Source organism: Leiobunum rupestre, chromosome 4 (genome assembly GCF_980474605.1).
Source record: "Leiobunum rupestre chromosome 4, qqLeiRupe1.1.hap1, whole genome shotgun sequence".
Taxonomy (NCBI): domain Eukaryota; kingdom Metazoa; phylum Arthropoda; class Arachnida; order Opiliones; family Sclerosomatidae; genus Leiobunum; species Leiobunum rupestre.
Window position 1 is genome coordinate 56,742,742 of NC_143387.1, and position 13,592 is coordinate 56,756,333.

Below are 13,592 nucleotides of genomic sequence, written 5' to 3' on the forward strand. Positions count from 1 at the left end.
TTTGGTTTTCCCCCGACTCTGCCCCTAGCTTCTGTTAAACCTGGTAGCTACGATTAAAGTTAAAATATTTACATTCATTTATGATATTTAATTTTGATAGTTGCGAAGGGAATTTCAAAGCAATATATTTACGGAAGTGTCCGATTGTTTTTCGCAGGTCCGATGAAGGACGACGATACGGCCGGGATGGATTCGGCGTCGGTAATTGTGCTGTCGTACCCTCATTACTGCCGTTATCGAGCGTTGATGCTGCGACTGGGAGGTCGTCAATTGGAGAAATGGGTGGCCAATTCGTTGATCGAGGCTCTGGGGGGCTTCGCCGTCACCTCCAAGAACACCCGCGTCCTCTTCTCCCGAGAAACCTTCCACCACGAAGCTCTCTTCAATGACCTCAACAATTGCGACCATCTTGGTAAGTTCGACAATCTTTTTCACCACTCGATATATGCCATTTTAAAGTCAGTTTATTAAAATAAATTACTATTTAAAACGTAATTATCTAGGTACTTATTAAACTTGATTAATTATAAAGTACATTATTGTTTCAATGCCAAGTTTTATTTGTCTTTTAGTAAATAAACAATTATATTAACATAACCCATGGAAATTAAATTTTTTATTTATGATTAGAGTTTACTGTTTGGAGGAAGTATAAACCAGGGTTGTTGGTTTTTTTGAAGTTTAATGCCTGTTTTTCTTGACAAATTGTTAAATAATTTGACTGTCAGCGATAACGTAAATTTATCTCTATTAAATTATTAATAATGAAATTTAATTGCATTTTCTCTGAATTGAAAGTTAGTTTTACAGGGGGGGGGGCTACAGAATCACTTGTTTTGTGAAGTGGGAAGGAATTCGTGAGTCGCATGATGGATGGGGAGGAGCTAACTGAAATTTGGCCAGAGTTTTTCCAACTATTCGGTGGACATTTAAGTGATTACCTAGAATTTCCACACCCAACTGTCCTTTTTTCAATACGGTTTTCAAAGAGCTTGAGTGTGATTCACAGGGTTGTCACTTATTAGGTTTTCATTAATAATTAATATTAATAAAAATGAAGAAACTTTTTTAACAATAGCTTTTTCTCCAGTCTAAATATAATGGGTATATTTTATCAAATATATATTATAAAATTAAATTACATCTCAAGTAAAATAAATTACTATTCAACGGCCTAGTTTTCTTTTAATTTTGTATAGTAAGTGTTTTAAAATGTGTATTTTTCGTCATTTGTTATTTCTAAATTGAAATACTCTATACGATTTAAATAAAATTATTTTAAATCTTGATTGACATCCTCGTTAGGATAATGGGGAAGAACTTTACTCCGTCTGTGTCGAAGATGGCGCCACGCGACAATAGGAGGCAGCTTCTATTTAATAACGGCGCGAGAACATGGTACCGAGAATGCGTCGCGCGCCGTTAATAAAAGCGAGGGATGGTCCGTAACCTAATCTTGCGTGGCGCCATCTTCCGCATAGACGGAGTTAAATTCTTATTGAAATATTGAATTTTCGCGTGAACACGCAACAATCGCGCTACATTCAATCCCTATAAATATACGAGCTGGGTAATTCCGGTACACTTCGCGCAACGATTAGACGAAGGTATTTTCTACCCAGCCCTTAATTTCCCACAGCGCAAAGTGTTAGTATCCGTTTGGGATCGCCTAAAACCCTTCCAACACACGCGCTTAATTTCTTTCGGTCAAGGATAAATGACCACCGGCGAAAGAGAGAAAATCGGTTCGCGACTTGATGAAGATAAATTGCACTCGGGTTGAATGAATTTTTATTCCGGGGCTTGTAGGGAAACCGTATAGCCAGCTTTCGCCCACTTTATTCTTAATAATGATACATTTCTAAATACAGCTGCTCCGAATATTTTAGCCCCAAATCGCGCGTGTTTTGTTGAGTCCTGAAAAATATGCGCGTTGTTTTCTCGGTGGCATTGTTTGTGCCTCTTTTTGGGTGAAGCTTCTCTCTCGGCCTTTCAAGTATGTGAACGACCTGGACCCGCGCGATTTACATTCTCGCTTAAATTGCCGCGTCATTTGAACTGCTCGCGATAGATTTACTACTACCTTTATTTCCCCGTATTTACAACGTAATTATTAAAGAACACAATTTTAAATTATTTATTTATAGAAAGTTTAATTTTAGTGTTTAAGTTGTGATATTAATCGTTAAACGACTTATATTTTTCATATTTATAAATTAATAAAAGTAATATTGAAAAATTAAATATTTTTATAGTAAGTCTAATGTTATCATTAAGCGAAATATATTTTTCGTAATAAATAAAAATATGAAATGAAATGAAAAAGTGGTTTAATGTGCATTAAAACAATACAGGGTTGTATCAGCAAGTTAACACACAGTTACAAAATTATACATGTTACTTGTGGAATAAAAAAAAAGGAAAATTTCAAAACAATTTAAACAATTTTGAGTGTATTTTGAGTGTATTTTGAGTATATAAATGAGAGGTTTAATATTCTACTTGTTTTAAATGGGCAATTCTGCAATTATAAATATAAATTTTGCCACTATATTTATTTACAGTGTTTAGTACTCTATTAATTGGATTTAATTGGCTTTTTTCGGTTTTATACAAATTAAAATTTCTTGTTTTATAATTAGGCACACATAGATTGATATAGGGTAATAGATTTGAGCATAGTGTAATGTTATTTGTTAGTTTAAACATAAATATTAGCTCAGTTTGCTCACGAATGGTGGAAAGGGTATTTAATCCAATGTCTTTAAGTATATTTTTGTAATTATATCTGCAGTGTTTTCGAAGAAAGAAATAATATAGTTGATCTACAAATTTACGTTGAATTTTTTCCATGTTTAGTAACAGATAATTACTGCAACCTCCCCAGGTTAATGACCCGTACATAGCTTTGGAACGAATTAAGCTTATATATAATATAATAAAATGTTTACTAGATTTAATGTTTTTGCTAAGTTTATTATAAATAAAAATATCGGTTCATTTTACTATAAATAAAAATATCGGTTCATTTTATTATAAATAAAAATATCGATTTCATTTATTATAATAAATAAATATCGAATCCTTTTATTATAATAAATAGAAATATCGAATCCTTTTATTATGATAAATAAAAATATCGAATTCTTTCATGATAAATAAAAATATCGAATCCTTTTATTATAATAAATAAAATTTCGAATTTTTTTTATATATAAAAATATGGAATTCTTTTATTATAATAAAAATATGGAATTCTTTTATTATAATAAAAATATGGAATTCTTTTATTATAATAAAAATATGGAATTCTTTTATTATAATAAAAATATGGAATTCTTTTATTATAATAAAAATATGGAATTCTTTTATTATAATAAAAATATGGAATTCTTTTATTATAATAAAAATATGGAATTCTTTTATTATAATAAAAATATGGAATTCTTTTATTATAATAAAAATATGGAATTCTTTTATTATAATAAAAATATGGAATTCTTTTATTTTAAAAATATGGAATTTCATTAGAATAAAAATATGGAATTCTTTTATAATAAAAATATGGAATTCTTTTATAATGAAAACATGGAATTTTTATTATAATGAAAATATGGAATTTTTATTATAATGAAAATATGGAATTTTTATTATAATGAAAATATGGAATTTTTATTATATTAAAAATATGGAATTTTTATTATATTAAAAATATGGAATTTTTATTATATTAAAAATATGGAATTTTTATTATATTAAAAATATGGAATTTTTATTATATTAAAAATATGGAATTTTTATTATATTAAAAATATGGAATTTTTATTATATTAAAAATATGGAATTTTTATTATATTAAAAATATGGAATTTTTATTATATTAAAAATATGGAATTTTTATTATATTAAAAATATGGAATTTTTATTATATTAAAAATATGGAATTCTTTTATTATTATAAAAATATGGAATTCTTTTATTATTATAAAAATATGGAATTCTTTTATTATTATAAAAATATGGAATTCTTTTATTATTATAAAAATATGGAATTCTTTTATTATTATAAAAATATGGAATTATTTTATTATTATAAAAATATGGAATTCTTTTATTATTATAAAAATATGGAATTCTTTTATTATTATAAAAATATGGAATTCTTTTATTATTATAAAAATATCGATTAACTAGAAAAAAGTTAATTTGGAACGGTCGATTAACGATTTCTTATAAAATGTTATTCGCGTTTTTATAGTAATCAATTAAATTTGCGATTAATAATTATTTGTTTACAATAAATTTAATAAAATATAAATTTAATAAATTTTAATTTAGGTGTAATCCTTATGTGAATCAAATAGAAAAATGTGTGAAATATATTTTTACCAATAGCTTATTTTGTACCCTTTTAATTCGTAATGGACGAAAAGTGGATTGAAAAGTATTAATTAATTGACAATGTACCTGTACTTGGAAAGAATTTCTCGCCCCAAGAAAATTCCTTGACTCTTGACAGAAACGAATTCAAACCTGGAATAATGCTATAAGGAAATTTAGCCACATTTTCAATCCTATCATTATTTCGCGTTCAACGATAATTACCCGAAAGTATTGTTTCTGAAATACGCGTTCCCTTTCGATTAATCGATATTTCGGTCGATTATTCGTAATCGATAATTCTCATTCTTTCGAACGGGTCCCCTATATTGTAAAGTTTTAACCTAGTTATATCTGAACCGATCGTATCGTTTAACCGCCTTGAATTTTGTCAAGTAGGCCCATCCGAAAGAAAAACGCTTATGGTCCAATAAACATTTTTTAACGTAACACTTTTTTGTATTAACTTTCTGTAGCGCCCAGCGTTAAAAATCGAGCGAAAAAGAAACGCTTGAAGAATATCGTGCCGGCTGTGTCGGCCAGGAGCCAATCACCGGGCTCGGAGTCCACTACGTCAGAGGAAATCAAATCTTCCCCCAAGATGATTTCTTCGGAATTGCCGTCCAACGGCGAAGGCAACAACGTCAAGAAGCACATGTCCGAAGAGGAGAAGGACTTCCTGGATAAGCTTTTCAAGTTCATGCAAGAGAGAGACACGCCGATTCACAGGGTTCCCCATTTAGGATTCAAACAAAGTACGATTTATTTCCCGATTTTTATGGAAGAAAAATAGCGCCATCTGGTTTAATAACCGTCAACTATATGTTTTTATGAAATAGCAGACGACTTTTAAATTTGAAATGCTTCTAGGATCCCAAACCACTTACATATTCAACGGGACTCGTAACGTCACCTTACGACAGTTAATATATATTGGTGGCGCCACCATTTGTCTGTTAATTTAAACTTATAAGGTGCCTTTTAAATATAATTATTCGTTATAATTAGTTATATTTAATATTTTAAGTAAACATCAAATATTTAATATTTTAAGTAAACATCAAATATTTAATATTTTAAGTAAACATCAAATATTTAATATTTTAAGTAAACATCAAATATTTAATATTTTAACTAAACAAAATATTTCATAACTTAAGTAAACATTAAAATATTAAGTATTTAAAGTAAACATTAAAATATTAAGTATTTAAAGTAAACATTAAAATATTAAGTATTTAAAGTAAACATTAAAATATTAAGTATTTAAAGTAAACATTAAAATATTAAGTATTTAAAGTAAACATTAAAATATTAAGTATTTAAAGTAAACATTAAAATATTAAGTATTTAAAGTAAACATTAATTTAATAAGAACCTTCGGAGCTTATAGAAACAGACAACAGATGTCACATCACTCGTCTTTTACAAAACTACGATGAGAATTTTTCTCAATGGCAACATACTATAATAAGATTACTAGTTGTGTTGAATAGAAGTGGTCTGAGCTAGGCTGAACTTAAAATGTGCGAGAGCTGTCTGCTCTTGAAAAAATTCTTATTTATTTAACTCGGTCGGTAGGCGGCGATACTGATACTTCTGACCAAAATTTAAATTACGCACGAAGCGCCAGTTTTTGCGCCTTCCTAGCTTAGATTCTAGAAAAAATATTTCAATTAAGAGTTAATTAGCTTTTCTCCAAGATGAATATTGGTATTTAACTGAATATTATCTTGAAAATATCGTTTTTTAAAAGGGCGTAAACCATTATTTGACCTCGCATATCTAACTTTTATTAAACTTTTTAAATATAAATAGTTTTCCTTTAAATAGTATCTCCCCCCCCTTATGTCTTCCGCCTACGAAACATTTATACTAAAACGATTTTTCATTGTTTTCTTTTACAGTTGACCTTTTCTTTTTCTACAAATACGCCCAAAGATTGGGCGGATACCACAAAGTAATATTCATATTTTTAACGATTTCCCGCCTTTATTCGACAAAACAATTGGAGTTCTAACCTTTTTTTTCTAAACGTACAAAGATTACCTGTAACAAAATGTGGAAACACGTTTACGATGAAATGGGAGGAAATCCAGGTAGCACGAGCGCCGCAACTTGTACCCGAAGACATTACGAGAGGTAACGTCCGATATTTTAGGCCTTGGCGAGTCACGCTTCTACTAATAGATACAGGAACGTCTGGGTGCCACTGAATTTCTCTAACAAACGGGCAAACGCTTATTCCCATCCCTCTACCGGCATAAATTGGCATAACAGTTACTGCGCGTGTGCGTAGGTATCGCAACTATCGGCCATGTTTAAAAATAACGTAAGTTACGTCACCTTACGGCTCTTAACGATATCACAATTTTGAATTCAAAAAGAGGACGCAAAAACTTTTCAAAGGCAACCTTTCGGGATCGCGATGCCGTAACGCATGCGCAGAGTAAATTACTCATTTCAAGTAGGATAGGAAGGGAGGCTAAGTAGGAGGGATGAACGCGCTAGCATTCTTGTAAGAAGTTTAGCGCGTGCTCGACGGGAAAATTCCGGAAAAATGGCGGCAACACGTAGCGTAGCGGCCGCAATCTTGCCGCCATTTTTCCGAAATTTTCCCGCCGAGCGCGCGCTAAACTTCTTACAAAAATGCTGGCGCGTTCATCCCTCCTACTTCGCCTCCCTTCCTATCCTCCTTGCTCATTTTTTGCCGGTAGAGGGATGTTTATAATCGTTTGTAGTATTTAGTGAAGCTTCAAAATACCTGTATTAATGAGTCCATAGCTTACTGCACCTCGTGAGGCCTTAGAAATATTCAAAGTTGTTTTCTATTTAAAGGTTACTTTTACCATTCGAAAATCACTTGAATGGCGAGGACTACAAGACTCCATTACCAAAGAAACGCTCTAAGAAAGATTTGGACGGCTCCAACGACGATTTAATGGACGACGAAGATGACGACGATATCGAAGGCAGTTTGAGCGGCGACGGAGACGCGTTTGATACTCCTGAAAACCCGGAGTCCCTCGTTGTTAAAACGGAACCGGAAGTGGACGACGAACTAAAAATACCGCAAATAGTAGAATTGACGCTCGGTGTCAAAGAGGACAGTGTAGAAATCGTGGAAATTAAGGAATCCAGTGTAGCGGTGTTGCCAGTAAAGATGGAAGTTCCCGAAATGAAGAAGGAAAATATGCCCGAGCTTTCCATCGACGAATCGGCCGGAAGTGACGACGAAGGCAATATACCCTTGGCTTTCCTACCAAAGGTTCATAATTTGAAAGAACTGTGTAAAGCGGAACTGGCAGTCACCAGCGCGCCCAAGCTGGAGAATTCTTGCTCTCAAGGCGGACAACAAGACTCGGAGGTTGAAATTTTGGAAGCTAAGGAAGCGGAGGAGCAGAAAGTGGCCGAATCCCTCGCTAGTCAAATTGTGGGTCAAAAGAAGGTTAGTACTAAGCTTTATTTCGCTTTTTGGGGGGATCGTACGGGTTGAGATATTAGTCGGGGTCGGGTTACGGTTCGGGTGGAAAGAGAAAAAAACTCGAAAACCCTGGTCGGGTCGGTGTTTACTATAAATTATTTTTTAAAAGAGCTAATAAATTATATTTTAATAAATTAGACTACTTAAATATTTTTAACTTCAAAACGTTTTATAAAATATAAATTAATTATACAATAGGGGCGGAGGCATGTAAGCAAGACTCATTTTAAATTTAGGGGATAGCCCGGGTCTTGCCAACGGGGATGCGCGGACAAACGGCGGCAATAGACGCTTAAATAAAACCTGTTCAGCGATGTGCCTAGAAGTAGTAATACAGAGAACCAAGACATACTTGTAAAAGCGTTATATTTTAAAGCGCGCTGCTTAATATTTCAATGCAGAAGGGCTCGTTCAATAGGCGCTTAAATAAAACATCTTCCCAGAAATTGCCAAGAAGTAATATTTCCGACAGCCAGGACTCATAAGTTATTATTTATATAGTGCTTGGTGAATAGAAAGCTGGAAACTTTCTCGAACGTAGCATCAGTTTTTTGCTAAGCCTTAACATGCCAAAAAAGTTACCTGGTTAAAAGGAAACACTTGTTGCATACCGTACCGCAAAAGTAATATGTTTAGTTCTAAAGGAATGAGTTTTCATCTTTTTCCAAAAGATAATTTTATACGAAATGAATTAACTCTGCCTCCATGAGAAGCTTTAAAATTGCCTGGTATTATAAAAATATTGCATATAATTTTAATTATTTATACCATAAGAGGATGATAATAATAATAATATTATCTTCTTATACTTAGTTTTAAAAACATTATATATGTTACCTTAAAATATATTATCGAAAATAAACATTAGTATGTTCCTTATACACGTGAGCCGACGCGTTTCTTATCTGACGCAAAATTCTCATGAGGGCAAAAACGCGTCTCCAATTGGCTTAAATATGACTTTGTGGCTAGCCATTCTAACCGTTTAACCGACCGACCGGAAATAGCTCCTTCCGAGAGGAATTTGGAGAGGGGAGTAGAAACCGAGTATCTTTTATTGAAGCGTCAATTTCGCACGCGCCTCCTGAAAGATAAAACTAACTAACATCTGCCTTAATATCCTTCAACTAAATATGTGAAGAAATAGCAGACGGCTTTTGAATTTCTATTAGCGTTTTCCATTTGATTGCTCGAGATTCGCTCCGAATCTGTCTCTGACGTCATAGATCTCACCCCGATCGACTAGAGTAAAACCGCAAATGGAACATTCCATGAACATATTCCCGCGCTTTTTGGTTTTTCGTCTGCTAGTAATTTGAATTTCCGCGTCTTTGGGCCTGTTGCAAAAGTCTGCTTTGCTAGAATCACACGTGTTAAATTCAATGGGCTAGCACTTTGGCTAGGGCTTTTGCAACAGGCCCTTGGTCTGCCATTTTTGCCAAAAAAAGTAAAAACTAAAAGGAACACGCAAAAATTTGTTCCAATCTGGATCTCGATCCGTTGATCGGTCGAAATCGGCAGATCGATTTTGGGCAATCTCGGAGTACCCGAGAGCAGTAAATGGAACACGGTATTCTTGATTGGAGCAGATCCGAGCACACAAATGGAACATATGTTGATTAGAGCGATCTAGAGCGCTCGAGAGCAGTCAAATGGAAAACGCTACATGTTTTCCGGTTGAAATTGTCAGCTGTTGTGAAGAGAATTTTGAACGAGCAGACAGCTTTCATGTATTCAATTTAAAACTCAGTCGGTAGGCTTGTAACGAAAATTTAATATACGCACGAAGCTTAACTTAATAAAATGAACGCGACGATTTCTTTGGCGTTATAAAATTTTCTATTTTCGAAAGAATATGAACTCGTATACAGGAAACCCGACTATTTGGAAAACCCCACTCGAAAATTGGCCATCCTGTAAAAAACCCTGGGACCCGGAATGATTGCGCGAGTGTATGTAGGATTGAGAGATCACGTTTGTTTGTTTTTTTACAGCAACGCGTTCGGGACAATGTCTTTTCCGAGAAAGAACGACGCTGGAACGAAATTAGGAGGAAGAACGCCATGGCCAGGACTTGGATTAAGAAAGGCAGCAAGAGCGCTTCGACTTCGCCATTACCGGTAATTGATTTACTCGCGATAATATCTTCTATTTCACGAGGTAATTGAGTTTTTTTGTCGTATAGAATCATCGTCACTTTGGTCCTTCAACCATCCCGGATCAACCGGGCGACTGTGCCAACTGCAATCTGGAGCAGGCCAAGTTGGGCTACTCTCAGATGCCATTACAAAACAACCATCACCATCTTCCGGGTCACTTACCGGCGCATTACGCGCACCATAAACCGGCGCCAGCGCAACCGTCATTGGGCAAAGCGCCGTCTCTCTCTCCGGCGCCGGCGAACGTTCACGGCGCGTCCAGACACGCGATTCCGCGACATTTACCGTCGTCATTGAACCAACTCGAGTCTTCGAAGCCGTTGCCGATCGCCAGCGTTTCTCCGGCCGGATGCGGCTACATCACGTGCGGGATTCGCAACCCCAACTGTTGCAGCCCTTCCTTTGGCAATACTACCAACCAACCACAGTCGTCAGTCAACAAACAGCATTCGACCAAAGTCAATTATCACCATAGTCAACCAGTTCCGGACAAGAATACTTACCGATTATCTCCCTATCATCATCAGCAGCAGCAGCAGCAGCATGCCAAAGAACAGCCTCATCCGAATGGTCGTATCTCTTCGCGGTCACTTTCCCCCCTCAGCAATCAACCGAGACCTTCCGTCATCCAGCACACTGAGAAGATACAATCGCCTCCGCCAGGGGGCTCTCAACCATTGCCAGCCCATATGTCCAGCAGCAAGTCCATCCCGCCGCGGGGGATTCAACAACCCCACCTTCCTTCATCTTCCAGATCTCGTAGTGTCCATCACGGCTCGTCAAAAAATCGTTACGATATCGCGTCACTCAGAACTAGTTCCGCGTCCAGTCGCTCCGGAGCTTCCCAACTCAAGGCCCCCGATATTTACGCCAAAACCGAATCGTTACCGGTCACACCGCGTAAAGAAATGCCCAGTTTGTTACCCATTCGAGCCCTACCCGATAGTTTTTTCCAACAACAGCCGCAGCCATCGAGTAAAAATATGAGCAAGCCATTGCCGTACCCTAAAGAAAGAGCTCCACAAACTAATCGGGACTCTGGCGCGTACCCCAGGCGACAAGATAGTCTACCAGTTGTTAATAGTTTGCCAAACTACCAAAGACCGATACAAGTACCAACGGCCCTGGCTCCAGCCAGGCCGATTTACCCGAGAGCCTCCAACGCTAACAAAGTACCTGATACGAATCCGTGCGAGGCCGAGGTTTTGGACTTGAGTGTTAAGAGAAAATCTTCCAATTTGACGTCGATGGAGCGCGAATGGCCTACTTACGAAGCCTTACCCGTGACCGAAGGCGAATGTTTGGATTTGAGCGTCAAGAAACGAAAGGTGGAAACCCTGCCGTTAACGACCCTTAGCGACGAAGCTAGGGGGATTGAAAACGTCACCCCGCCGTCTCCCGGTGGCGGAATCACCACCGAACCCATGTTGACGGAGAGAATGACCATATTAACCCCTCTCAAAACGCCAATTACTAGTCTTAATTTAACCAGATCGGTGAATGGGGAGAAAGCTCAAGCCAATAACGCTGTACGCAGGAGTGAAAACCGTTCACCGCCCTTGCTGATACCCTTGAACGAAACCAGAACTCCGTACGCTTTAGAGTCGGAACTGATAGCCCAGCATCAGAGACAATTGCAAAGAAAGGCCAGTGAGTACGCGGCTTACCAACAGTACACTAACGGGCAAGCGGGACAAACTTACCAGTCTGGTAATTGGCCTCCCCTGAACCAGTCGATGCTTCATCTTCCCACCCCTCATCGCGCCAGCGCCCCTTTACCTACTGGTCCACGGTCACCGAATGAAAACTTAGCCGCTTACAGCGAACTAGTGGAACGTGGTTTGCTTTCGGGACAGATACCGTACGCTCTTGCCCCACACATTTACCCTATGATGTATAAAGAAATGCAACATTATCAATCTTACTCTAAATAGTTTCAAGCTTAATATTGTTTAGTTAATTATTTTCATTAAATGTCATTGTACTGCAGTTGAGAACTAGCAGTTTTAATTTAATCAAAAGCCTGATATAAGTTTATCGGACTTTAACAATTTGTTCAACTGTCGTATAACGCTTTAGACGTATATTTTCTCCGCTTCAGACCAAAATGCAACCAGATGTGGGACCATATTTTTTTACTAGTCCATTTTATGATAATTTAAACAAACTGGCCATATTATAAATTTTTGTAATATATCCTTAGCTCAGTTTGTTTTATGGTAACGTAAAACCTTGTAACTGAAGCCCAAAATTTTACTGTTTTACCAATTTTAAATTCTATTCTTCAAACCTAAAAGGGGCCAGCGCAATTGTAGATTGTCAAAAAATAAATATTTTATTAGGAAATTATAAAAAAAAGTAAAGCAGCTTTTAGCCATTTCCTCATCATCATTGCCTGTAAATAAGAAATTGATGCGTAACTAAGACGAAATTCAATGTTTTGCATAAAGTCCCATTTAGTTTAAACAAAGAATGCTATGAGTGGTTGTATAAAGTTAAAAAAATTAAAGGTTACTCTGTGATAATCACAGTCAGTAAATTAACTACTGACGAAAAAAAATATTTTTCGCAAAAACCATCTTCATCATTCTTGATACTACCTCCCCATACCCCTTTTCAAGTAGTGGTTTTAAACTAATTGTTTGTTAGTAGAATGAATATTTAAGTAATTTGTGTAATTGTTTTCTTTTTTATTAAAGAAATGTGATAAAATGTTAATTTCTTTTATGGAAGGCATTTTCACGTGCAATTTAGAATTTTAAGTTTGGCGGGAGATTTCTTAGTTCTGATTGGGTGGTGCCACCTTTGTTTAAAGAGCTAGTGATAGCCGATATCTTATTAAACCGATACAGCAAATCAGCCTAAGGTGGTGTCTTGGGCATTGAGTTGGGAATATAGTACTTCTAGAGTCAAAATTTGTATATGATAGCTGGGGGCACTTTCTTGAAATCATGTACGAATCAAAACAGTTATCATTAGTCGTTGGCGTCATCTACTGCTAGCTAGTGGTGAAAATAATTTAAGCCAGTGGCGCTATCTACCACTAGCGTGAACGAGGGGTCGAAATAATGGCGAGCTCCACGCAATGGCCGGCGATTCCGTGGTCATATATACCGATGGTTCCTCGAGTCCAGGACGTCTCCAGCTGTGCCGGCGCCAGCTTCTGCATTCCTGATCGCGATGTCGCTCGTCCGTTCGTTGTGGATCCGGGCCACCCGATTAACACGGTGGAGCTCTTTGCCATTAATCAGGCGGTGGCCTTCGATCGCAGTGAAGGTCTCGGGAACATTGTCGTATGCTACGACTCACAATCGGCCCTGGCTATGACTTTGGGGGACAGCCCCGACCCTCAAGTGCTACGTTTCCGGAGCCTCTGTCACGGTTACCCCGGGAGTGTTCAACTATTGTTGGTCACTTGGTGTCCGGCTCATGCCGGTATCCCAGGGAACGAGATGGCGGGCAAATGTCCCACAGTAGCGGCTATCGACCATCCTAAGCGGCCGATGGTTTTTTTGCCTCGCACCAAAAGTTACCTTAAAACACGGGTTTCGGTTCTGGTTACCGACTCT

The 13,592-nt window shown here is 36.5% G+C and overlaps 1 protein-coding gene across 1 annotated transcript in view; it reads left to right on the forward strand.

The window, feature by feature from the left end:
• Positions 1–12,690, forward strand: part of LOC149948394 (uncharacterized) — a 64,950-nt gene extending 52,260 nt beyond the window's left edge. The window contains exons 3-9 of the mRNA XM_090173393.1: positions 158–412; positions 4,857–5,135; positions 6,288–6,340; positions 6,425–6,522; positions 7,219–7,828; positions 9,859–9,984; positions 10,050–12,690. Coding sequence (XP_090029519.1) covers positions 158–412; positions 4,857–5,135; positions 6,288–6,340; positions 6,425–6,522; positions 7,219–7,828; positions 9,859–9,984; positions 10,050–11,957 — 3,329 coding nt within the window. The 3' untranslated portion in view covers positions 11,958–12,690. The remainder of the gene's footprint in view (positions 1–157; positions 413–4,856; positions 5,136–6,287; positions 6,341–6,424; positions 6,523–7,218; positions 7,829–9,858; positions 9,985–10,049) is intronic.
• Positions 12,691–13,592: the final 902 nt, after the last annotated feature.